The following is a 27035-nucleotide window of genomic DNA, read 5'->3' on the forward strand; positions in this document are numbered from 1 at the left end:
ATAACAGTTATCTAGAAGTTTATGCTTTGTTAGAGCCATTTTATAATGTAACTAAAAGCTGTAGATAATGTTCGTCTCCATCATATGACACAATGAATACCAGAACTTTATCTGTAAAATAGATTATGAAAGGGCTGTACTGCAGCAAATGATAAAAATAATGAAAATTAATTACTAGCTCAGTTGACAGTATCATGGTATTAAGAATTCCTGTAAAATACCAATAAACTGCAAAAGAAGCCTTCCAACAACACTGCTGTTACTGTTAGAAATGGAGAAAAAAAGAAGAAAAAAATTTGATAAGAATTAAGTGTCGTCTGATATATGTATTGTCAGTATTGTTATTAAAACCTTGACCGGGGAGATTCTTAACTGCGATGTTATTATGTCTATGTCCATCTGTCATCAGTCCGTAGGTCACACTTCGTTTCCGCTCAAAAAACCCTTGCACCAAGGAACTTCATATTTGGAATGCCAGTTGGTCATGACTAGTAGATGACCCCTGCTGATTTTGAGTACAGTACAAAGGTCAGGGTTGCACTGACTTTGAGGTGAAAAACTATTTCCGCTCAATAACTAAAGAATGCAATGACATGCACCCAGGAACTTCATACTTGGTTTGCCAGTTGGTCATGTTAAGTAGATGACCCCTATTGATTTTGAGGTCAAGGTCACAATGACATTCAGGCGAAAAAAATAATTTTGTCACCAGTCTGTATTAATTTAATACTAGGTATGCAGGTTGGTCATGACCAGTAGATGTCCCCTATGTTGGTTAATCTCCAGGCCAAAAGTAAAAATTTCATGTCCATTATTGATTATTCCTCACCTACAACTACACTATGGGGGAGACAAGCACTTTTTCAAAAAAGCAATCTGTAGTTGGTTATTGTGTTTTTAAATTCTCTTAAGTTAAATGTTGATGTTAACTTGAGGTGAGCCCTGTCTGCATCAGATGTATCACTTATTAATGAATGTCCTCATTTGGAAAGGAAAATTGTTATTTTTATTTGTCCTGTCTTTTCTTGTTTATCAGCCCATGCCAGACTGATGTTGCGAGTCCATGTGAGCGTGCAGGATGCAGTGGTCGCCGTGACGTTAATGGAATCCTCCATGCAGGTACAAGATAACGTTCCGACATCCACCACTGATATGCTGATTGTCAGACCTCAATTATCTTAATGTTTCCTGTAAAAATGATTAACATTAGCCCTAATTTGTTTATTGATTCATGCTTTATAGAGGAAGTTCTTAATATGTTGTCTTTATAAGGATTCAGTTTTGACAGATACATACATAAAACATTTTAAATTGATACTTGCAACTTAAAAGATATTTTTAATGTTTAACTGCCAGTTCATTGGTGTTAAAATCAGCTCATAAAAAACGCTTCACATTTCAATATTGTCAGATGAAACAAACATACCTTAAGAATTTTAAATACAGAAACATGATAACTTTGATGGTAGAACTTTGATTCTTCATGACTATTATCTCACATTTCTTCATTATTGATTTGCACATACAGTCAAACCTGTATTAAGTGGCCACCCTTGGGAAATGATCAAAGTGGCTGCCTAAGACAGGTGGCCACTTAATCCAGGTTTGACATTTCCGCCACTTTAGCTTTATTTAGAGATGGAGTATGTTTCTTAACCACCACCTCACACCACAAGCAGTAACCTCTGTATCAATATATTATTGAAGAAGGTTGAAAACAAATACATTTGTATAGATAAAATAACTTTATTTTAAATTTATAAATAAAATACATTAGATAAATGTTGATACAAGGCATAAACAAAACACACCTAATATCAGTCTACACATTTACACAACTACATGTACATTCACATTTTTGAGTTCACTTTTTAAAGAAGTCTGTACATTAGATAAATGTTGATGCATAGCATAAACAAAACACACCACATATCAGTCTACACATTTACACAACTACATGTACATACACATTTTAGTTAATTCAGTTCCTCATTTTCTGTCATTTTCCTCTGTCTTTTTGTGTTTGGATTTCTATTGCTTTCATATTCCTCCACAATTAAGAAAAGTAAGAAATTTATTTGAGTCCTTCCACAGTTAAAATCCTTGGCAGCACTTCTTGCACTACGGCCGTTTTCTAATAACTTTATACACTCGACACGTTCTTTTAGTGTCAAACACTTTCGATTAGTCTTATATTCAGCCATAATCAAAGTTAAAAAATATCAAGAACATTGCATTGTAAATATCCGTTCATAGAAATTTAAATCCATGCACTTCGAAAAATAATATTGAAGTGAATAAAAATCGTAACTAGTTTCACGCCTTCGAATGACAATGCAAACTGTGAATTCATAATAACCGGTGTTTTTGTCGGTATTTAATAATTAACTTCGTAATTATTTAATTATCTTATTAATTGTGTCATTAATTGTGTCAATTCTGATCAAAACATTTGCCTATGTGAAATAAACAATATTTCTCGATGAGTAAATACGCATGGCAATTGTGTGATGCAATATTCATTTTCATTGGATGACGGAGATACCCGAGGCGGTCGTTCTTTTCCGTAAACTTCTATACCCAATTAAAGCTGTGTATTGGAAAAATTGATACGCGGAAGTGTCAGTGACAAGGGATTAGTGGCCGCTAATTAGTGTTTATATGGCTTCATGGGGACAAAAATTAGTGGCCGTGGCCGCGTTAGACAGTTGGCCGCTTAATACACGTACATTATATAGTAAAAATGTATGGGGGGAATTTGGAGTGGCCCGTTAAGGCAGGTGGCCATTTTAAGCAGGTGACCGTTCAACCAGGTTTGACTGTACTGTACATCAAACATTGGAAGTTTTAAGACGCTGGAAGGCCTCAATGATACCTCCTTATTAAAAAAGTGTGCAAATAGGTTTGCAAATTTCAGTTGGAGCGTAGATCAGTTGCAAGACAAAGTCAGCAAAATAACCAACCATGTCCCTTGGTGAAACCTTTTAAATTTAAACAAAAAAAAACTTTATTTTTTTCTTATAATCCTGTAATTCACCTTCCAAACCTTGAGATTGTTTCACTCAGTTTGCTGCGTCGTTTGGGAGCAATAAGCATGACATTGTATTGAACTGTTCACTTGTGAAAACAGTGATTTCATACAACAAATATTGATTGAATTGCATTGTCTTTATATTTTAACCCTTTTTTGAACATATTCAAGAGTAATGGTATTTGTGACACCACAAGGATATGAATCTATTCTTTATGGTACTTTTAGATTTTTATGCCCCCTTTTGAAAAAAGTGGGGTATATTGTTTTGCACATGTCGGTCGGTCGGTCGGTCGGTCGGTCGGTCTGTCTGTCTGTCGGTCGGTCGGTCGGAATACCAAATGGTTTCCGATCAATAACTTGAGAACGCTTTGACCGAGGGACCTCATACTTGGTATGTGTATTGGTCATCACCAGCAGATGAACCCTATTGATTTTGAGGTCAGTGGGTCAAAGGTCAAGGTCAGTGTGACCTTTACATGAAAAACGGTTTCCGATCAATAACTTGAGAACGCTTTGACCCAGGAACCTCATACTTGGTAGGTGTATTGGTCATGACCAGCAGATGAACCCTATTGATTTTGAGGTCAGTGGGTCAAAGGTCAAGGTCAGTGTGACCTTAACATGAAAAACGGTTTCCGATCAATAACTTGAGAACGCTTTGACCCAGGGACCTCATACTAGGTAGGCTTATTGGTCATGACCAGCAGATGAACCCTATTGATTTTGAGGTCAGTGGGTCAAAGGTCAAGGTCAGTGTGACCTTTACATGAAAAACGGTTTCCGATCAATAACTTGAGAACGCTTTGACCCAGGGACCTCATACTTGGTAGGTGTATTGGTCATGACCAGCAGATGAACCCTATTGATTTTGAGGTCAGTGGGTCAAAGGTCAAGGTCAGTGTGACCTTTACATGAAAAACGGTTTCCGATCAATAACTTGAGAACGCTTTGACCCAGGGACCTCATACTTGGTAGGTGTATTGGTCATGACCAGCAGATGAACCCTATTGATTTTGAGGTCAGTGGGTCAAAGGTCAAGGTCAGTGTGACCTTAACATGAAAAACGGTTTCCGATCAATAACTTGAGAACGCTTTGACCCAGGGACCTCATACTAGGTAGGCTTATTGGTCATGACCAGCAGATGAACCCTATTGATTTTGAGGTCAGTGGGTCAAAGGTCAAGGTCAGTGTGACCTTTACATGAAAAACGGTTTCCGATCAATAACTTGAGAACGCTTTGACCCAGGGACCTCATACTTGGTAGGTGTATTGGTCATGACCAGCAGATGAACCCTATTGATTTTGAGGTCAGTGGGTCAAAGGTCAAGGTCAGTGTGACCTTAACATGAAAAACGGTTTCCGATCAATAACTTGAGAACGCTTTGACCCAGGGACCTCATACTAGGTAGGCTTATTGGTCATGACCAGCAGATGAACCCTATTGATTTTGAGGTCAGTGGGTCAAAGGTCAAGGTCAGTGTGACTGTAAGCTGAAAAAAGGTTTTCTGATTGTCCATATTTTTTTAATGCATGCACAGATGATTGGGATTGATGTATAAATGTTTGTATAGAAATGATTTTCTTTTATGTTACTATTTTAGTTGGGCATTTATTTGCCTTCTTAAGTTATCATAAGTAGATGACCTGCCTCATATGCATCCAATGACAAATCAGCTGTCATTTCAGTCCATGCATATTTCATTCAATTGTCCAAATATTTCTGGCAACTTGGCGCTCAGGGGGCATAATGTTTGACAAACATCTCTTGTTAAATATTATCTAGCAAAAGTTAAGCAATTTTCAATGTTATGAAAATCCTCATTCTAGTCTTCATACAACGATAGAATATACTGAGAGGAAGTGCAGTGTACAATAACCTTAACTGTATTTTAGCTAATTACAGAGTTTTTGCCCTTTATTACTCTTTCATGTCCGGAGCATAACTTCAGAACTACTGGATGAAATGCAAAAAAACTTCATACAGTGATAGAAAATAATGCAAGGATGTGCAGTATGTAAGAATTATAACTCTATTTTAACTTATTACAGAGTGATAGCCCTTTGTTACCTTTTTCTTGTCTGGAGCATAACTTGAAATCTACTGAATGAAAATCAATAAGACTTCGTTGATAGAACATACAAATGCGAGGAAGTGCAATATTATTGTTTAATACAAAGTTATTGCCCATTGTTACTTTTTCTTGTGACTGTCCAAAGTATAACTTAAAATCATGATGGAATTAAATTAAACTGCAAACAGTGGATAAGCACAATGAGAGGAAGTGCAGTATACAAGAACAATAACTCTGTTCTTCCTTATTACACAGTTATTGCCCTTTGTCACTTATTCTTGTCCCAAATATAACTTGAAAACAAAATCAATGGAATTAAACTGTCTACAATGGTAAAGTACAATGATAGGAAGTGTAGTGTCAAGAATCATAACTATATTCTACTTGATTACAGAGTTATTGCCCTTTGTCCCTTTTTCTTGTCTGCAGCATAGCTTAAAAACTACTGGATGGAATTCATTCAAACTGTATTCAATGTTGAAGCACAGTGATAGGAAGTGCAGTGTACAAGAACCATGACTTTATTTCAGCCAATTACAGAGTTTTTGTCCTTTTTCTTGTCGGGAGCATAACTTCGAATGGATTTCAATTAAACAAAACACTTTGGTTAAGCATGATAAGTGGAAAAGCTGGTTAAGCATGATACGTGGAAAAGCATTGCACAATAGCCTCCAAGTTATGGCCTATTTTCAAAAATAGTTTGCCATTCTTGTGTCCAGGCGGAATTTTGGGTTTTTCATCTGTCCTGTTACAGCTCTAGTTTTATCCAACCTCTGTCTGTTTCTCATTCCAGAAACCATAGAATTATTGTAGGAATTTCGAGAAATCATCCTGAAGCAACATTATTTGGCTGAATTTTAACTTTTATAAAACTTATTGTATCACCACACAAAAAGTTGTGGGTGGGGTGTATACAGGAGTGAGTTTGTATAGCTTCTGATTTCTGTTTTTATACCCCCGACAAACGAAGTTTGAAGGGTGTATATTGGAGTCACCCTGTGGTCGGTCGGTCCGTCTTGTTTGTCGGTCGGTCCATTGCAATTTACCTTGTCTGGAGCATAACTTAAAAACTACTGGATGGAATTGGATTAAACTCCATACAATGATAGAGCATAATGAGAGGAAGTGAAGTGTACAAAAACCATAATTCTATATTTGCTTATTACTGAGTTATTGCCCTTTGTTACTTTTGTTTGTCTGGAATTCATTGGAACTTCATACAATGGTAAAGCACAATGAGAGGAAGTGCAGTGTTCAAGAACCATAACTCTTTTTTAGCTAATTACTGATTTATTGCCCTTTATTTGTTTTTTTTGCTGTCAAATATTTTTCCAGACATTAACTTGCAAACTACTGGATGGAATTTATTAAAACTTAATGCAATGGTAAAGCACAATGAGAGGAAGTGCAGTGCACAGGAACCATAACTCTATTTCAGCCAGTGACAGAGTTACTTCCCTTTGTTACTTTTTTTCTTGTCCGGAGCATAACTTGAAAACTATTGGATGGAATTTAATAAAACTTCATACAGTGATAGATCATAATGAGCGGGAGTGCAGTGTACAGAAACCGCAATTCTATTTCAGCTAATTACAGAGTAACTGCCCTTTGTTACTTTTTCTTGACCGGAGTATGACTTAAAAACTATTGAATGGAATTTAATAAAACTTCATACAGTAATAGATCATAATGAGAGGGAGTGCAGTGTACAGGAACCGCAATTCTATTTCAGCCAATTACAGAGTTACTGCCCTTTGTTACTTTTTCTTGTCCGGAGCATAGCTTGAAAACTATTTGATGGAATTTAATAAAACTTCATACAGTGATAGATCATAGTGAGAGGAAGTGCATTGTACAGGAATCGCAATTCTTTTTCAGCCAATTACAGAGTTATTGCCCTTTGTTACTTTTTTATTGTCCTGAGCATAACTTGAAAACTACCGGATAGAATGTAATAAAACTTTATACAATGGTACAGCACAATGAGAAGGAGTTCAGTGTACATGAATCATTACAGTATTTTAGCAAATTACAGAGTTATTGCCTTTTTCTGTGTTTTTTTTTGGTCAAACTTTTGTCCGTACAGTAACTTGAAAACTAATAAATGGAATTTCATAAAACTTCATACAATGATAAATCATAATAAGAGGCGGCGTTCTGGGGTATTAATCACCTTCAGTGATAGCTCAAGTTTAAAATTTGTCAACACAATTCCAAAACAGTTTGACCTTGGACCATAAAAAATTCACTGGAAGGCTACCCTAGGCCAGCAGATATTTAAGGTCAGTAGGTCAAGCCACAGTCATCAGACTTATGAAAATTTTGTTTGCAAAATAAGCTGAGAACAGAGAAATAGGACTATGAAAATTCAGTAGTTTGTTGCCACTGATCCCTTTATGACCCCTATTTTTATATTGTTTTTAGTTCAGTAAATAAAATGTGTCTCATATTGCAGAGGTAGGTTTACACAATTAATAGTCCTAAAGCTTTCCTGCTGTGTGTCACTTATTGCAAAGGTAGGTTTACACAATTAATAGAGTCCTGTAGCTTTCCTGCTGTGTGTCAAAAATTGCAGAGGTAGGTTTACACAATTTATAGTCCTGTTGCTTCACTGCTGTGTGTCACATATTGCAGAGGTAGGTTTACACAATTTATAGTCCTGTAGCTTCCCTGCTGTGTGTCACATATTGCAGAGGTAGGTTTACACAATTTATAGTCCTGTAGCTTCACTGCTGTGTGTCAAATATTGCAGAGGTAGGTTTACACAATTTATAGAGTCCTGTAGCTTCACTGCTGTGTGTCAAATATTGCAGAGGTAGGTTTGAGCAATTTATAGAGTCCTGTAGCTTCACTGCTGTGTGTCACATATTGCAGAGGTAGGTTTACACAATTTATAGAGTCCTGTAGCTTCACTGCTGTGTGTCACATATTGCAGAGGTAGGTTTACACAATTTATAGAGTCCTGTAGCTTCACTTTAGTGTGTCACATATTGCAGAAGTAGGTTTACACTATTTATAGAGTCCTGTAGCTTCCCTGCTGTGTGTCACTTATTGTAGAGGTAGGTTTACACAATTTATAGAGTCCTGTAGCTTCCCTGCTGTGTGTCACATATTGCAGAGGTAGGTTTACACAATTTATAGAGTTCTGTAACTTCCCTGCTGTGTGTCACATATTGCAGAGGTAGGTTTACACAATTTATAGAGTCCTGTAGCTTCCCTGCTGTGTGTCACTTATTGTAGAGGTAGGTTTACACAATTTATAGAGTCCTGTAGCTTCACTTTAGTGTGTCACATATTGCAGAAGTAGGTTTACACAATTTATAGAGTCCTGTAGCTTCCCTGCTGTGTGTCACTTATTGTAGAGGTAGGTTTACACAATATATAGAGTCCTGGAGCTTTCCTGCTGTGTGTCAAATATTGCAGAGGTAGGTTTACACAATTTATAGTCCTGGAGCTTCCCTGCTGTGTGTCACTTATTGCAGAGGTAGGTTTACACAATTTATAGAGTCCTGTAGCTTCACTGCTGTGTGTCACATAATGCAGAAGTAGGTTTACACAATTTATAGAGTCCTGTAGCTTTCCTGCTGTGTGTCACATATTGCAGAGGTAGGTTTACATAATTTATAAAGTCCTATAGCTGCCCTGCAGTGTGTCACATTTTACAGAGGTAGGTTTACACAATTTATAGAGTTCTGTAACTTCCCTGCTGTGTGTCACATATTGCAGAGGTAGGTTTACACAATTTATAGAGTCCTGTAGCTTCCCTGCTGTGTGTCACTTATTGCAGAGGTAGGTTTACACAATTTATAGAGTCCTGTAGCTTTCCTGCTGTGTGTCACATATTGCAGAGGTAGGTGTACACAATTTATAGAGTCCTGTAGCTTCCCTGCTGTGTGTCACTTATTGCAGAGGTAGGTTTACACAATTTATAGAGTCCTATAGCTTCCCTGCTGTGTGTCACTTATTGCAGAGGTAGGCTTACACAATTTATAGAGTCCTGGAGCTTCCCTGCTGTGTGTCACTTATTGTAGAGGTAGGTTTACACAATTTATAGAGTCCTGTAGCTTCACTGCTGTGTGTCACATATTGCAGAGGTAGGTTTACACAATTTATAGAGTCCTATAGCTTCACTGCTGTGTGTCACTTATTACAGAGGTAGGTGTACACAATTTATAGAGTCCTGTAGCTTCACTGCTGTGTGTCACTTATTGCAGAGGTAGGTTTACACAATTTATAGAGTCCTGTAGCTGCCCTGCTGTGTGTCAAATATTGCAGAGGTAGGTTTACACAATTTATAGTCCTGTAGCTTCCCTGCTGTGTGTCACATTGCAGAGGTAGGTTTACACAATTTATAGAGTCCTGTAGCTTCACTGCTGTGTGTCACTTATTGCAGAGGTAGGTTTACACAATTTATAGAGTCCTGTAGCTCCCCTGCTGTGTGTCACATATTACAGAGGTAGGTTTACACAATTTATAGAGTCCTGTAGCTTTCCTGCTGTGTGTTACTTATTGCAGAGGTAGGTTTACACAATTTATAGAGTCCTGTAGCTTTCCTGCTGTGTGTCACTTATTGCAGAGGTTGGTTTACACAATTTATAGAGTCCTGAAGCTTTCCTGCTGTGTGTCACTTATTGCAGAGGTAGGTTTACACAATTTATAGAGTCCTGTAGCTTTCCTGCTGTGTGTCACTTATTGCAGAGATAGGTTTACACAATTTATAGAGTCCTGTAGCTTTCCTGCTGTGTGTCACTTATTGCAGAGGTAGGTTTACACAATTTATAGAGTCCTGTAGCTTTCCTGCTGTGTGTCACTTATTGTAGAGGTAGGCTTACACAATTTATAGAGTCCTGTAGCTTCACTGCTGTGTGTCACTTATTGCAGAGGTAGGTTTACACAATTTATAGAGTCCTGTAGCTTTCCTGCTGTGTGTCACTTATTGCAGAGATAGGTTTACACAATTAATAGTCCTGTAGCTGTTGTTTGTCACATAATGCTGAGGTAGGTTTACACAATATTAAGAGTCCAGTAAGTTTTCTATAGTGGCTCTCTAATTGCAGAGATTAATTGGCACAATGTGTTCTGCAGTGAGGTATTATGTTACCACTGTGTGTCTGTTGTTTCAGGGATCTGCCTTACTTGGTGGGGTAAACGCCCTCCATACGGCCTTCCCTGACAACCCAGAGCAGGAATACAGGGTGCAAGGTAAGATAGAGTGTGTAAACATGGTTAGTTATATAAACAATATCTAGGCTATATTTATATTGAGCTTTGAAGCTGCACTCTCACAGATTAACCATTTTTACAACTTTTTAGCTCTACTGGCCAAAAGCCAGAAGAGCTTATGCGATGGTAATGTGTACGTAGTATGTGCGTCCATGCGTTCGTGTGTCTGTAAACAATTGGTTGTGAACACGATACAGTCTTTAGTTTTGATTGTATCTCGATGAAACTTGTACAGTATCTAGATATCCATTAGAGCTCGGTTCCTTTCGAAAACCAGCCAGATCCACCCATACATGCCTAGATTATGGCCCTTGATAGTATTAAAAAAATGCTATTGTGTAAACAGTTGGTTGTGAACACGATACAGTCTTCATTTTTGATTGGATCTCGATGAAACTTGTACAGTATCTAAATATCCATTAGAGCTCGGTTCCTTTCGAAAACCAGCCAGATCCACCTATGCATGCCTAGATTATGGCCCTTGATAGTATAAAAAAATGCTATTGTGTAAACTATTGGTTGTGAACACGATACAGTCTTCATTTTTGATAGTATCTCGATGAAACTTGTACAGTATCTAGATATCCATTAGAGCTCGCTTCCTTTCCAAAACCAGCCAGATCCGCCCATGCATGCCTAGATTATGGCCCTTGATAGTATAAAAAAATGCTATTGTGTAAACAATTGGTTGTGAACACGATACAGTCTTCATCTTTGATTGTATCTCTATGAAACTTGTACAGTATCTAGATATCCATTAGAGCTCGGTTCCTTTCCAAAACCAGCCATATCCGCCCATGCATGCCTAGATTATGGCCCTTGATAGTATAAAAAAATGCTATTGTGTAAACACTAGCTTGTGAACAAGATACAGTCTTCAGTCTTGATTGTATCTCGATGAAACTTGTACAGTATTTAGATACCCATTAGAGCTCGATTCCTTTTGAAAACCAGCCAGATCTGCCCATGCATGCCTGGATTATGGGTCTTGAAAGTATAAAAAAATGCTATTTAAAGCTAAGTCTATTTTTAGCCAAGTCTATATGAGCTAAGTCTATTTTTAGCCAAGTTTACATGTAAAGTCACAATTGCTTGTGAAGATTTGTTCAAATTATGCAAACCAATGATATAAGATTGCTGACAAAAAATGAGATCGTAAATTTTCATATTTCTGTTTGAAAATTAATGTTTTATGACCTAGATCATTACTAACGGTTTAAGAAAAATGCATAAAACTTCATTTTTTTAACTTAATAATAAATATATGTGATCTATTTTTTGTCAGCAGTCTTATTTTAATAACTGGTTTCCACGGATTTTTCGCAAAAATTGGCCCGTTCCAAGACAAAAAATAAAAAGTTCCAAAACATTCAATCTGTGAGAGTGCAGCTTTAAACTGAATGATTATGTTTAGTAAGGTGGTTGTCTTTAAGGATTGTTCAAATAACATAGGCAACTGCCATTTTAACTGATCCTTGTCTGTAGGTTGCAATGTAGCTTATTCTAGCAAATGATGAATGTAAAATTAATAAAAATCACAACCAAGTGTTAACATTGCATTAATGAGCTAAACCATTTATTTTCTGAATATAATGTGTTGTCAATTTCAGCCCAGCTGATACTGGAGAGGTTGGGCTGCCCTGATCTGCTGGAGGAGGAAATGAAGGCTATTGATGAGCTGGAGAAAGTGCATCATGAGAAGGATGCTAATTCTGCTGTTACAAACCACACAGGGGAGAGGGGCTCACAGCCAGACCAGGTAGAGGTCATTGACTTGGACACTGTTAAAGGTACTAAACTACCTGAAGCTGTGACTGGCAATGAACAAACAGTAAAGACTTTGGATAGTAAAAGTAATGGAGTGTATGGTTTTTTAACACCACATGCTGATGGAAAACAGACAAACAATGGAATGCATCCACAGAATGATTTGAATGTCACTAATGTTTCTCTATCTGATATTTTGGAATCTAGCAATGAAAGTAGCCATGAAAATGTCATGGATGGAGCACATGAATTTCCAAAAATTGTACCAAGCTTAGGGGAGATTTCTCAAAGCCAGAAAAGTATCAGCATTCACAGTTTTAATGTTTTGCCTTCCAATGCGTCCACTCCAGTAAGAAAGTCCGTGCAGAACGCTGGTGATGCTGCAGTTGTTCTAGAACCTGGAGTGGAGACAAATGTGAATAATGGGAAAAGTTTGATCAGGCAGACAATAGAAAACAGATTGACTCAAGTTCAGTCTAGAGAAACATTAAAATCTCCTGAAGAAGAATTGCTGGACACATCTAATATTGACTTAAGGAATGTTCAAAAATTGGTGTGCATTAAGAAGCCAACATCAAAGAAGCTTGGTGGATTTATTAAAATAAAAGGTAAAACAAAACATCTCACAAAGAAGTTGAACAGGCGTGAAGATACTGGCAATCATGAAGGCAAGGAATGTGAGGGACAGAATGGCAATCATGAAGGCAAGGAATGTGAGGGACAGAATGGCAATCATGAAGGCAAGGAATGTGAGGGACAGAATGGCAATCATGAAGGCAAGGAATGTGAGGGACAGAATGGCAATCATGAAGGCAAGGAATGTGAGGGACAGAATGGCAATCATGAAGGCAAGGAATGTGAGGGACAGAATGGCAATCATGAAGGCAAGGAATGTGAGGGACAGAATGGCAAGAAAAACACAGAAAAGAAGAAAAGAGCTGTGATTAGTGACTCTGATGATGATTGTATCAATGTGCAGAACACCAAGAGGTCAAGGTCAGACACAAATCAAACGGTCGATACGAATAAAAGATGCTCTGGAGACAGTAAAACAAGTGTTTTGTCTTTACATGGTGGTGTTTCAAAGTCAACGTTGTCCAAGTTAAAACAGTTCCAGTTTGATGAAAGTAAGAGTAGTTTTATAAATAATCCTACAACTGACATTGGATTGTCTGAAAGTATACTTTCTGGTAGCATGTGGGTAGATGAGGATGATAAACTAGGTAGGTCTGAAACGTCTTTAACAGATACTGATGATCTGGTCAGTGAAATGAATAACACTAAAGGTATCTCAGGTATCTCAAAAAAACAACACATTAACAATGAAAATGACATATCTAGAAGTAAATCTGGCAGTGGTCCTGCCTGGTTGCTTTCCCTCAAAAAGAAGTTTTCTCCACAGTCTCAAGGTGTAAAAACACTGATAAGGCCCTCCTGTGAGCTGCAAACTTTTAAACCTCAGAGTGGCATACAGGTCAGTGCTGGTGGCTGCATCCAGCCAAACACTTCACATGCTTCTGTGGCAGGGAAAGGGACATTGTTCTCCATAAATGATGAACTGGACTTCGATGATCTGTGATAAAAGTTGTTGATATTGTTAAGAGTGATTGTAAATCTTTTGTATTATTGTATTTTATAAGAATACTGGTTTAAGCTCTTCATATTACCATGACAAACTGGATGATATGATCTGAGTGTTGTTTCCTAAACTTAATAAAGAGGGGTACAATATAAACCGAGCAATGCCCCACTATTGTGAACCTATCATAAGTTCTAACAGCCATGTTTTACCAAATCTTTGTGTAGACTCTAGGTGATGTTCGATTTTAGATCATGGGCATTCAAAACCTAGCTCCTATGTTCTAAATCTTAGATTTGTTTCACTTGATAAATAATGACTAGCACTATCTGTATGCGGAATTATTTTGTTTCCGTTACTGTTTTCTGTAGATACTGTACCAATTTTAATTAAGTCGTGTTTTTCTTCAACAATAAATCATGGTAACCAGAATCACTGTTGTCGTTTTTGGCGAAACTTTTGGGGCCTGTCTGCTTATGACAAAAGTGTTTGTTTTTTCATTATTTCCTTTTGGTCATAGCATATATATAATTGTGCATGTAGTTAATATTTAGCCTTTAATTGATATAACAATGTTGTATTTTTATTTAAAATATTTAGAATTGCATTGTGTTGCAAAGCATACCTTTGGAAAATGTGTCAATCATAGAAACATCTATGAACATATACCTACAGAGTTGTAAGTAATTAATTTTTACCAAAAATTTAAACATGAAATATTTTGCAAAAGCATACTTTTTATAGTTCAAATATTTAAAAATATAGTTTTGAATTAGAGGTAGGCAGGAAAAAAAATGGAAAAAACTTATGAAGGCAATTACTCTGTCAAAAAATAACGGATTTAAAAATAATTTCAAGCATATGCGAATTTGTAATGGTTTAGCCTCAAACATAATGTATCACATGACTATAGCACTTTCAATATTTGTTACATTATCATTGATACTGTTAGGCGCCTACAAAGCATAATCGACATCGGGGTATTTCCGTTGTCCGTGATACAACTTCAGACTAAACTCCTTGAAACTTGACAGCAAATCTAATTGCTTTTTGAAGTCAATACAAAGTTAACAATATTGCATGTATAACGATTGAGTTAAATGTATTGCCCTTTAGATGTAGCAATATGCCTTACCTTACGGCGTTCTGGTTCTTAAGTGTTCACATGTAAATATTGCCGTACCTCACGGTGTTCTGGTTCTTCAGTGTTCACAGGTGAATATTGCCTTACCTCACAGCGTTCTGGTTCTTCAGTGTTCACAGGTGAATATTGCCTTACCTCACGGGGTTCTGGTTCTTGTGTGTTCATAGGTGAATTATGCTTCACCTCACAGTTTAATGATTCTTCAGTGTTCACATGAGAATAGTGTTTTACATATCGTTGTTTGGGTTCTTCAGTGTTCATAGATGAATAATATTTGACTTCACGGTGTTCTGGTTCTTCAGTGTTCACTGGTGAATATTGCCTTACCTTACGGCGTTCTGGTTCTTCAGTGTTCACAGGTGAATATTGCCTTACCTGTGAATATTGCCTTACCTCACGGCGTTCTGGTTCTTCTGTGTTCATAGGTGAATTATGCTTCACCTCACAGTTTAATGATTCTTCAGTGTTCACATGAGAATAGTGTTTTACATATCGTTTTTCGGGTTCTTCAGTGTTCTTAGATGAATAATATTTGACTTCACGGAGTTCTGGGTCTTCAGTGTTCACAGGTGAATATTGCCTTACCTTACAGCGTTCTGGTTCTTCAGTGTTCACATGTGAATATTGCCTTACCTCACGGCGTTCTGGTTCTTCTGTGTTCATAGGTGAATTATGCTTCACCTCACAGTTTAATGATTCTTCAGTGTTCACATGAGAATAGTGTTTTACATATCGTTGTTCAGGTTCTTCAGTGTTCATAGATGAATAATATTTGACTTCACGGTGTTCTGGGTCTTCAGTGTTCACAGGTGAATATTGCCTTACCTTGAGGTGTTCTGGTTCTTCAGTGTTTAGAATTGGCATGTAAATAATGCCTCTGGTGCTTCAGTGTTCACAGGTGAATATTGCCTTTCCTCACAGTGTTCTGGTGATTCAGTGTTCACAGGTGAAAATAACCTTACCTCACAGTGTTCTGTTTTTTTTTCAGTTTTCACAGGTGAATATTGCCTTACCTCACAGTGTTCTGGTTTTTCAGTGGTCACAGTTGAATATTGCCTTACCTCACAGTGTTATGGTGCTTTAGTTTTCACAGGTGAATATTGCCTTACCTCACAGTGTTATGGTTCTTCAGTGTTCACAGGTGAATATTGCCTTACCTCACGGCGTTCTGGTTCTTCAGTGTTCACAGGTGAATATTTCCTTACCCGTTTTGTACTGGTTCTTCAGTGTTCACAGGTGAATATTACCTTACCCGTGTTGTTCTGGTTCTTCAGTGTTCACAGGTGAAGAATGCCTTTGGTTCTTCAGCATTCTAAAGATATCATTGCTCTGTTCTTGTTCTTTAGTGTTCTCTCCCACCTATTATTTCAAGTGTTTGTAATCACTAAAGTACTATAATTATCAAAATAACCTCACATCTTAGTTATTAATGGACAACGCGTTTCTTTGAATGAATTCATATGGATGAATTGGTAATGATGAAATGGAAAGGACTGCAAAAGAGATTAATACACGTAATCCGATTACCTTAACGATTCGTCTTCGCAATCTGCACCAATATAGACGTTGATGCATCGAATTGGATGAAAGCAAGTTTGAAACGTAAATGAAGCATTGGCGTATTTCTGCTCTGCTGTCTAGTTAGCTTAATTAAGTAGTGTCCATATCTCGATTGGAGTTGAGCGGACATTTGCCGCTGGTGACGTTACCTTTATTTTTCAAGAAAAGAATATAGTTTTTTAGTAAGACTATTCGCGTAGTTCATTATGGTATCCCCAACATGTCAGAGTATGGCGATTGCCTCTCTAATGTATGTGTTTTAACATTTCTCTTCTGAGACACTCCAGTGGCACCAGCACCGGTTTCTCAAAATGTTTTGGACGGAAATCTTTATCTTAGGCCAATTTTTGTTATGTGTTGTCGTCATATTGCAATTGTTTTTTTAATGTATCGTTTATGGAAGTAAAAATGGCCACCACTTTGGAGGTCTTTCAGACAAAACCAGTAACCATCGTTGGTAATAAAACATTATTTCAGTTGGAATACTTAGGCTTTAATCATGTATTACGTCTTATTAGTAATCTTCATGTATTCTATTTTACGAATTGAATTGAAAAAACTTAAATATTGCCGCGTGTTTAACTGTTTCCATGACAACGGTCCCCAGTATCGAAGTCATTTTAATGAATGGAGTGTAATAAAATAAGCATATTTTAGAAACTCTTCGGAAATGACGTTGCTTCAGTCTGTTTAGTGCGTAATTACATTCGAACATGCCAATATTTTATTGCAGTACCGGCCTGTGCACGATGTTAACAATTAACCGCTCATATGCAAACTGTATCTGTTGGTCTTCACTGGACTTCTCTACCACTGGACTTCTCTACCACTGTACGAGGAATGATCCAAAATAACGAAAATAAAACGAAGACTTTTCCAACAAAACCCAATTGTTTATATCCAAGGTAAAATAATTTACATCATTGTAAACCGGAACATTGCTAAGACATTAGGGAGTATAGTCAGCACATTTGTTTAAACGGACTCGCTTATGTTTATCCGTAAATAAAAAGACTAATGCCACGTAAGTTTTTGTATTATCAATCGTTAGATAAGCGGCATTGTTACGTTATATAATTCATGTAGGAAATGTGAAAACACATCTGGACTACAGTGCATGTTGACAAAACACTCTACTGCGGACGATGACTGTACGTTAACGTTATGATACGAGATGATCGAAATCATTGTATACCTGATGTAATCATTGTATACCTGATGTAATGAAAATACCTTTAAAGGAACTCGCTCATGATTTTGGACCAAACATACCATCATTAGCGCTAATGAAATATTTGGTTTTCAAAGACGATATTTGAGCAAATATGAACATTGTCTGAAGGGTTGAAGCTTTTAATGTCTTAAGTTTTAACACTCCTTATGAGGTACCACACACTGTCGGTATTCAACAAAAGTGCACTTTAATGTAAATGTGTAGGGTTATATGTAGGTTCGCACATGGACATCATATGTATGTAAACGGGGGGAATATAGTACTTCGACCCAACACTTCTCAGGATTCGATATATTTATTTCTCAATGGTCGTATAGAAAAACCTATAAATATAATAACATTATGACAGAAACAATAAACATTTGTAAGACACAATACAAAACATACAAGATAAAAGCAAGTGCCATGCCCTTCATGAAATTCAGTAAATACAATTAAGCAGGTTATCTCTAATTACAGCTTTTCGGATTAAATACAAATGAATACTAATATGAATGTAATAAAGAAATACACTCACCAGACTGTGAAACAGTACACTATTAAATATGAATATATAAACTATAAAGTTTTGTAACAATATAGAAATGACTTTGAAGGAGAAGCGGACCTCGCAGTCTGACTTCTAGAAAACAAGTGATAGCCAAAATGAAGGAAATTAGTAAGGGCGGTGAGATAAAAATAGGAGAGCCAATGAAACTGTTAGTTAAATATAAATATACCCGTTTGACCACTTTCATACGTAACCTCATACACTCATTTACATAAACATGAGAATCACATGGACAAACAAGTGGCAATAACAAACAGGACAGTTGGGGTGGAGTTATAGTTGAAAATGGCCTATTCTACATGTATGTTGTTCTGCTTGGGCTTTGTGCACTTGCCAGTTTTGTCAAATTTCACTTGGCTAACAAGAGTTATGGCCTCTGACTTAGTAAACAATGGAATGAAACGTAGTGTGGCATTTCTGTCACAGTTATGTCTCGGTGTAACAGGAGTTATTGTCCTTTAATTGATCAATCTTTTTCGCATGTTCCTCCATAAGTATTGCACATACACACATGAAACTTAAGAATAATGTTAGCCATCACGTAAAATTGTGCACCTCTAATTTTTAGACTTCACTTTGTTTAAAAATTTAAGAGTATAGTCCTTTAATCATTTGAACAAAAATGGTATAAAAAATGTTTATGTCGGAGTTACAAAAACATTGCATCTACACTCATGGAACTTTACAGGCATGTTGGTAAGCAAGGGAAATTGTGCACCTGCGATGGTTTTGACCTTTTAATTATCTTACAAGAGTTTTGTTCCTCGACATAAGTCGCGTGTAGCTTCCAAGGTATGGAACCTGTACATATGGGACTTCATAGGAATGTTGGTCACCTGTCATATATTACACTTTTTACTCTTGAACAAGTTTTAGTCCCCAAATTAGTAAAAAAATGGTGTGAAACATATTGTGTCGAATGAATCGCCACAGTTAGTGCACCTAAACTCATGAAACTTTATAGAAATGTTAGTGGATATAGGCTGCTGTGGACCTGCCATCTCTTTCACATTTTATTCCTTAATTGCACATCTCAACACATAACCATTCCTGTGTCCAAGCATCTTCTAGGAGTATTAACATCGACCGTGATTGCTCTAGTTAACATTTCGTATCAAAATCAAGACCAATGCCTTCTTCAACGACTGTTCTGATATGTTATCTATCACGATATTGGTTTACCGTTTTTCCCTTATATTCTGATTAATTCTAGTCAATCAAATAGTCGAACTCTGTATGCTTCATTAGGAAAGATCCTTTAGGGCAGATCTTTTCAAGTTGTAATACAGAAGCAATTAGCTTGGCTTGGCCAAATATATCTTGCCTAGTTTACTAATTAGTAAGCCGATGGATTTCGAAGTACTTCTCGGTGATGGTAATCCGTGTACATGTCATATGGACGAGTTTTCACACGCGTTTGGAGGAAAACGGTAAATATAATTTAATCACCCGTGGAGAGCATCGGCGTCCATTGACGTTGTCCGCTCTTTTTCTTGCCCATTTTTCATCTAATCTTTACCAAATTTGGTCTTAATATGTATTGGCATTCTATCACAGACAACGAGGCGGATAACTAGCCTAATCTCTCTAGTAACAGCATGTAGTTATATACATGTAGTTATATACATGTAGTTATATACATCTGACCAAATTGATTCTGTCCGCTTTGTAACTATCCAATCTAAACACAACTTGGTTAAACTTTCAATAGGCATCCCGACTCGGACGAGTTCAATAACCAGACAAATCACTCGTTATGACTCTTAAATGGATCACGTCCATGTACACATATAAAATCTAGTTTGAATCACGTATTGTATGAAATGGTGTTCTGTCTACTCATGCAGAGGCCACCCTTGACGCGCCTTGCGAGTTTGTTTGGTTTTATATCACTCAAAAGTTAAAAAAAAATACACAAACGTTTTTGTCATTTATTCATGTACAAACAACCTGCGAGAGACAAAACGATGGTATGACAATGATTGCAAATGTACGAAAGAATGCTTGTAACTTCTTTTTCTATACGGAATCGCGATTTCAGTATGAAATATGAAGTCACCGACGGTCTTGCGTGCAGTCAACAATGTGTCGGTTCACTAACTGCATTTAATAACATAGGATTCATCATGCATCTGTGCTTAAACTTCAGAACGTCAAAAAGAAATAACTATACTATTTTGATTTCTTATTATAAAACTTATCATTATCCTTTGCATATTTTCGGACTCTAAATATACAACCAAGTATTAGCTGCCTTTTAATCGTAGTTATTTAAAACTCAGTCAGCAAATCGGCGTGACCCGAGAACTGCTAGCGCTTCTGCGGACCTTCTCCGCCAACAGCATGCCGCCAATGAAACAGACGACCGCCGTAATGGCCACAGATATGGAGATGACGATGCTGATGACGGAAGTGGAAAAACCGGTATCCTCCGGCTCGCTGTTTCGCACGTGGTACTCCCAGGGCGTCTCCCGGACCGCCCCTTTCACCACCAGCCCTGAGTAGCGCACGTCTTCGTCTACCCGGCCGTCGCCGTCGTCGTCAACGTGGTTGAGCGTCTCCTCGTCTATGACGTTATCACAGTCGTTGTCGAGGCCGTCACCATTACCGCCGTTCGGTCGCGGGGAGCAGGCCGTATATATTCTCGTTACCCGGGCACTTAAGGCGTACATATAAGCAGACACGTTCGTCCTGCTGTATACACTACCGTGAAAAGGCACTGAACTTTGTTCGGAAATCTTTAACTGATTTGGGGGCAACAAATTTATATTTTGAGAAATAAAATAATTCCAATAAAAGAGCATGACCTGGTCAAATGGGTTTGACACAGTTTTGTTCAAGGTCACGAGTGGAAATGTCTCCTGAGTCAAGATAAGATTGACTGAGACTGTGGCGGCCTCGTTTTGGAGATTGAAGTTCGAACGAGTGTGGTAGAGGGCTTCGGGTGTCAAGTAGATCAGGGCTGGGTGGCGACCGGAATCGGCGTCTAACAGTTCGTGGACGATCGCACACAATACTGATGCCGTGCTTACCACCGACATGAAGCCATTAAGTTCTAGATCGAAAGAGACTTTGACAGGATAACTTAAGTTTGTTCTTATCGTATTATCACCGGTGGAAATAGTAATTCCTGCATTCATCTCCGCTCCTGAAAAGATAGATAGACGCGTTCTATGCGGGCCTCGAATTTCAAAGAAAGCTGTTATAAACCATAATAATGTCTGAAACTTCGCGTAAAAGTCATGGAAATAAAAGTGGTACATAGCATTGTTTTTTAAAGCATCGGATCAGGTTTTCGCTGAAACTTCAAAAGTCACTTTCGTAGAAAATAATGCATTTTATTACACCAGACCGCACCATTTTATACTGATATATAGCACTGTGCATTAGGGCAAATACACGATTTCCAGCTTATAGAAGTCTTCACAATCGTGCTAAAATATATCAGTACAAACTAGCTTGGTCATTTAGTCTAAATAATCGGTTTCTGAATATGACCTTTTCTGTCTCAAAATAGCAGTTATATCAAGATGGCTTTGTCTGCAACATATTACTTTAATTTCGAAATTGTATGAAATTATCCATTTAGAACTCAGCACGAATAGACATCATACGCGTTTCAGCTGATGTAAATGTAAGTTAATGTTCAATATTACTGCGACGCAATTTTTGCTTTTACCTGTAATTATCACAGTAATGTTTGATCTAATCCACGCATGCGCAGAGTACAGGAACCTCCTGCCGGCCGTGTATAGTGGGGGCACCTGTTCAATCATGCCGCCGGACACACTCGCCCGGTTTGTGGCTCCAGAAAACACTTGTGTTGGAAGATCAGACTTGATATGAGCACCAGTAATATCACAATTAAATAAAATCCCCAAAACACCATTATCAGGAAGAACAACTGTCAATTTTGATTGTCCGGCTATCGTCTGACCGTCAATCTCAATCGTTGACGACACACAGTCGCCAGGAAGCGTTACATTCACAGTAGTTTTATCACCGTGAATCACCACGAAAGTCTCATTTAACATTGACGTCAGACGTGACGTTACAACGTACTCCGTGCCGCTGACGTCTGTGGGCAGAAGAGCGAGATTGTCGTGAAGGAAGTTGATATACACGAACACCTCCGCCGTGGACACAAGCTCGTAACCTGGAAAACCCCAACAAGTAAACACAGTCCAGACCAGAACAAATTCGACTACTGATTAAGTTCCTTCTATAGCCATCTAGGAAATTCGAACACGTTATGTTTTTAATAATTAAAGAACGAAACGCTAGTAATAGACGAAATGTTTACAAAAGAAATGTGTGAAGAATCGGGACCATCCTCATTCTTACCCATGGATGTGTATACGCCCCATTGGAAGTCATGACAGGGAAGGTCCACACTCAGTGACATGTCTGCGTCTATCAAGTAGTGTGTGCGGTCGGATGTGACTGTGGGGTCAAGGGATATAAGGGTTACGTTGACGGCCTCGGTCGTCTGGGGAACCACGTGAACGATAGCCGGGGTGTCCTTGCTACACAGGGGGGCTGAAAACCGGAAATGTAGGCCAGCACTGTCAGGTACGCTTTTTTTGTCAACTGAAATAGAAGATGTTGATAAAAGTGAAAATCTTTGATCAGGTCCTGGTTTCTGACTCAAACTGACTCGGTGTATCAGGCCCTGGTAACCGACTCAAACTGACTCGGTGGGGGTACCGACTCAAACTGACTCGATATATCAGGCACTGGTACATACTCAAACTGACTCGGTGTATCAGGCCCTGTTACCGACTCAAACTGACTCGGTGTATCAGGCCCTGGTACCGACTCAAACTGACTCGGTGTATCAGGTCCTGGTACCGACTCAAACTGACTCGGTGTATCAGGTCCTGGTACCGACTCAAACTGACTCGGTGTATCAGGCACTGGTACCGACTCAAACTGACTCGGTGTATCAGGCCCTGGTACCGACTCAAACTGACTCGGTGTATCGGGTTCTGGTACCGATTCAAACTGACTCGGTGTATCAGGTCCTGGTACCGACTCAAACCGACTCGGTGTATCGGGTCCTGGTACCGACTCAAACTGACTCGGTGTATCGGGTCCTGGTACCGACTCAAACTTACTCGGCGTATCAGGTCCTGGTATCGGACTCAAACTTACTCGGCGTATCAGGGACTGGTACTGACTCAAACTGACTCGGCGTATCAGGCACTGGTACCGACTCAAACTGACCCGGTGTATCAGGTCCTTGTACAGACTCAAACTAACTCGGTGTATCAGGTCCGTGTACCGACTCAAACTGACTCGTTGTATCAGGCACTGGTGCCGACTCAAACTGACTCGGTGTATCAGGTCCTGGTACCGACTCAAACTGACTCAGTGTAACTCATGCCTGCGATATGACTTACGAGAAATAGTGCAATGACACACTCCAATGCCCATGGATGGTTTAGTCAGTGACACAAACGTATCATGATGTAATATAACGGACAACTGCGCCTGTATACCTGTTAGGGCGACGTGGATCAGCATCAGCAACACCGCCACCACTCCTGCAACCAAAACACGCAACTGACATTAGCTAATTAAAGGTAAAAATCAACGGAATTGTTCAGAGGTAACGACTTACAGATTTGAATGTGGAACAGCTATATTGTTTTGTTCAGTTTTCTTACAGACAACTGAAATGGTCATTTTACTGAGGAGTTGGTTTGGACATGCTGCATTACTTTTTAAACATTTCTTAGGGGCACTTCAAGATGTCACCTTGATATATGACTACACGTAAAACAACTAAGTATTTTCTTGAAAATCGATGAAACAAAGTGATAGTAGGTAAAATGTTTTGTACGTTACTGTTACTAGGATTGTATAAGAAATGCCTGCGTATAAGAGGATAGTCAAGGTCAATTTGGTCAAAAGCTTGTTTTATTAAGGGCCTTCGACAGAATTTGCACATTGTGCTGCTATACTTTTTTAATATAGTGTTCATATATATTCTCTCCAAAACCCCTACGGATTTATTGGTGTAAATATAAGGAATGAATAACTTCGGACTCCACACACTTAGACCAGCCCAATTGCGTTCATACCCCGATAATGACATCAGCCCTGCATTTCATTCCTTAAATGAAAATAGCCTGACATGCATCCCTAGACTCAATATACTTAACTCCTGTGAAGTTACATTCAGATCTGGCCCGCAGAGGTTTTGGAGAGAATATATATGAACACGATATTGAAAAGAGTGTAGCAGCACAATGTGCAAATTCTGTCGACGGCATGTACCACTCTGCTTGGTACCAAACACCATTATGAGGTCGAAATCCGGCCAGGGATTTTAGAGATGAAGTGCGCACAAGATTGTATCTACAGATAGACAGACAGACGGACAAGTCGAATCCAGTATACTCTACCACTGAGGTATCACCTTGAGGTGAAAGTAACCCCAGTATGTAAGGCAGCGCCGTTTTACATATAGTAAATGGCACAACAAAAACACATATGGTGCAGACTGTTATACATATGGTGCAGTATGACTTTTAAAATAGTTCAATCATGGTGGTTTAATTACAAATGGTGCAGCGTTTACATATGGTGCATTTAACATACGGAATCGTAAAATACATATATACATATATAGCAACATGAGCTATCGTAACACAGCTGATCGTATTTCGAGCATGCCCAAGGCGTATATTACGTTAAATATTTAATGTTTATATTATATCGATGGAGCGATTTTAAAACCAACCAACAGTGGTGAACGATGAGTATGTGTGTGGATACTGTTATGAATGCCTTTTTGTATTTGTCTGTAATGAGAACAGCACTTTTACCTAGCACGTATGTACCGCTATGTAGGAAGTAATGCTGGAACTGGCGCCGGCGTTTACTCATGCTCCCTGCAATTATACAAAACCTATGTCCTCAAATTAAAGCAAATACACGCGTACATAAATATGTAGGGAAACAAAGTGTGATTCCTACTGGGTTAACAATAACACAAATATAGTAGTTTAGACGTCACTGTATTCTATTGTTGAGGGACTAATTATTATTCCACATGTTATTGCCGGATGGCACGCCAGTCTCCACCACATTGCACATTGTCATTCGGCCTCATTTACATTGAAATTTCCATATTAAATAATCTGGGAAGTGCGACTGTATATTCATTCCGGTTATGGTATTAATTTCCTTGGAGATATTAATAAAATCCGTAGGTTTAATGGCCTGGTTTTCGTTACAACATTTATTGACGTACACAATAAACCTACTGAAGGCAGCAAGCGGTAACTGTTGGCTACGAGTACGATATTATTTGCCATGTTGAATCCGCCTTAATCCCGAAAGCTGGTTAAACATCGTCATATCTTTGCATCATGCGCAACTCTATTTGTAGACGTGCTAAAGTAATATGCCAATCGGTGTGTTTGCATCTAATATTATGACAACCAGATGATCTGTATTAAAACTGATGTACTTGAATGATAACTTAATTATTGATCACGAATACAAATTGTTTAAAGACGTTGCTATGCGACCGTTATTTTCTGATCTGACGCAGTTATTCTACTAATTTGCAGTGACATAAAACAATGCAAAATCCAATTAATTTGCCAATTATTAAAGACACAATACGAATAGTTTACTGAATTGAAAGGTAAAATAATGGTAAATATATGGGTTCAGATTCAACACTACTTTAGCTCCCTCGTAGAAATTGCATGTACGTATTATACGTTTGATTTTAAAATTCAGATGGGAATGCCCGCAGACATAAGAAACTATGTGATGTTTGTTTGGAAATGACCACTTCCTACGCAATCATAATCGATCAGTTTCCGCAGGGACCAGAGAGTGCTAATGAAAATATTTAGCGAAATGCAATCATGGCGAGCAAGTTTGCTGGCTTGTTTACTGAAAGGAAAATGCCAATACTGGTTCATGTACGGCAACAGCCTAAATACTAATACACGCATCTTAAGACGCAGTACTAATCACAGGTCTTTTAATCAGTACGTCGGTGCAAAATGTATCACTGCCCCTTATACTCATGCGAAGCGGTGTAGTTATTCTAACACGTATAGACACTTTCCATATTTGGATCATTTGAATATACAAGATCTAGAGTCCAACTACCAGGTAACTGCTACAACACGTATTCTGTTGAACCATTTCAAAGAACAGACACACTTGAATAAATATCACGACAAGCGTTGCCTTTCAATATCAACTGATATTGCTTAATTTCTATATATTCAATAAAGAAAACAACAAGAGAAAGGTAAAGCTAAACAAACCTCTGTATCCTTCAGATGGAATTCACAGTGTCAATTATATCCATCGAGAGCGTGAATGTTGGAGCGGACGTCGCGAGATATTAGCGCGGTATGGAGTCACCACTATCTTCGATGGCTTTATACAAGCGCGGTAAACCGCACACCTGGCTATCGATATAACGGATACTGTATTGTAATGAAAGCATTTGCACGGGCAACAAGGGCGAAATTGTAATTATTAGTTCATACACTGTGACATGTGATGATGATACATCTGACTGTGTCTTAAATAAATCGCACATGGAAAACTTTGGTTTGGTTGTCTTTACACCTTATAATACATATTCTTGGGACCTGTAAGTCTCAATGGATCGAAGCACCGACCCCTTAAAAAAAACCCAGTGAGCAGCACAGTGACCTAGGTTTTGATTCAACAAGACCCATATTGGTACTGGACCTAGACGCACGCAATCTTTCAATCACTTATTGACTTGATAGTAAATGCTGCCTTTAAAACAAGCGCCAACAATTCCCATCTAAGTATCATTACCAATCGTTCGAACTGTTCACCTAATGACCCAGTGAGGACACA

General features: G+C 38.2%; 3 protein-coding genes across 3 annotated transcripts in view; 1 reads left to right on the top strand and 2 right to left on the bottom strand.

Moving 5' to 3' along the window:
• Window positions 1–14131, top strand: part of LOC128232430 (DNA helicase MCM9-like) — an 81164-nt gene extending 67033 nt beyond the window's left edge. The window contains exons 16-18 of the mRNA XM_052945973.1: window positions 1037–1119; window positions 10231–10309; window positions 11941–14131. Coding sequence (XP_052801933.1) covers window positions 1037–1119; window positions 10231–10309; window positions 11941–13676 — 1898 coding nt within the window. The 3' untranslated portion in view covers window positions 13677–14131. The remainder of the gene's footprint in view (window positions 1–1036; window positions 1120–10230; window positions 10310–11940) is intronic.
• A 698-nt stretch (window positions 14132–14829) lies between these two features.
• On the bottom strand, window positions 14830–15684 carry LOC128231109 (uncharacterized). Its single transcript, XM_052943529.1, has one exon. It carries the CDS (start codon window positions 15682–15684, stop codon window positions 14830–14832), a length of 855 nt encoding a protein of 284 aa, XP_052799489.1.
• A 4500-nt stretch (window positions 15685–20184) lies between these two features.
• On the bottom strand, window positions 20185–26528 carry LOC128229739 (uncharacterized). The gene is made up of 6 exons (XM_052941551.1): window positions 26465–26528; window positions 24998–25063; window positions 23666–23710; window positions 22509–22754; window positions 21844–22320; window positions 20185–21312 (listed from the first exon to the last, which is right to left on the bottom strand). The coding sequence occupies exons 2-6, from the start codon at window positions 25056–25058 to the stop codon at window positions 20447–20449; spliced, it is 1695 nt and encodes a 564-aa protein (XP_052797511.1). The 5' UTR covers window positions 25059–25063; window positions 26465–26528; the 3' UTR covers window positions 20185–20446.
• Window positions 26529–27035: the final 507 nt, after the last annotated feature.

This window comes from Mya arenaria, chromosome 4 (genome assembly GCF_026914265.1).
Source record: "Mya arenaria isolate MELC-2E11 chromosome 4, ASM2691426v1".
NCBI lineage: Eukaryota > Metazoa > Mollusca > Bivalvia > Myida > Myidae > Mya > Mya arenaria.

Bases quoted from the DNA above. Each gene is read 5' to 3' on its own strand.
- LOC128231109 (XM_052943529.1), bottom strand. From the start codon at position 15,684: ATGCCAATTCTAAACACTGAAGAACCAGAACACCTCAAGGTAAGGCAA.
- LOC128229739 (XM_052941551.1), bottom strand. From the start codon at position 25,058: ATGAGTAAACGCCGGCGCCAGTTCCAGCATTACTTCCTACATAGCGGT. The intron at 22,755-23,665 runs GTATACAGGCGC...CTTCTATTTCAG, and splicing joins GATCCACGTCGCCCTAACAG to TTGACAAAAAAAGCGTACCT. The intron at 21,313-21,843 runs GTAAAAGCAAAA...CTATCTTTTCAG, and splicing joins CATTACTGTGATAATTACAG to GAGCGGAGATGAATGCAGGA.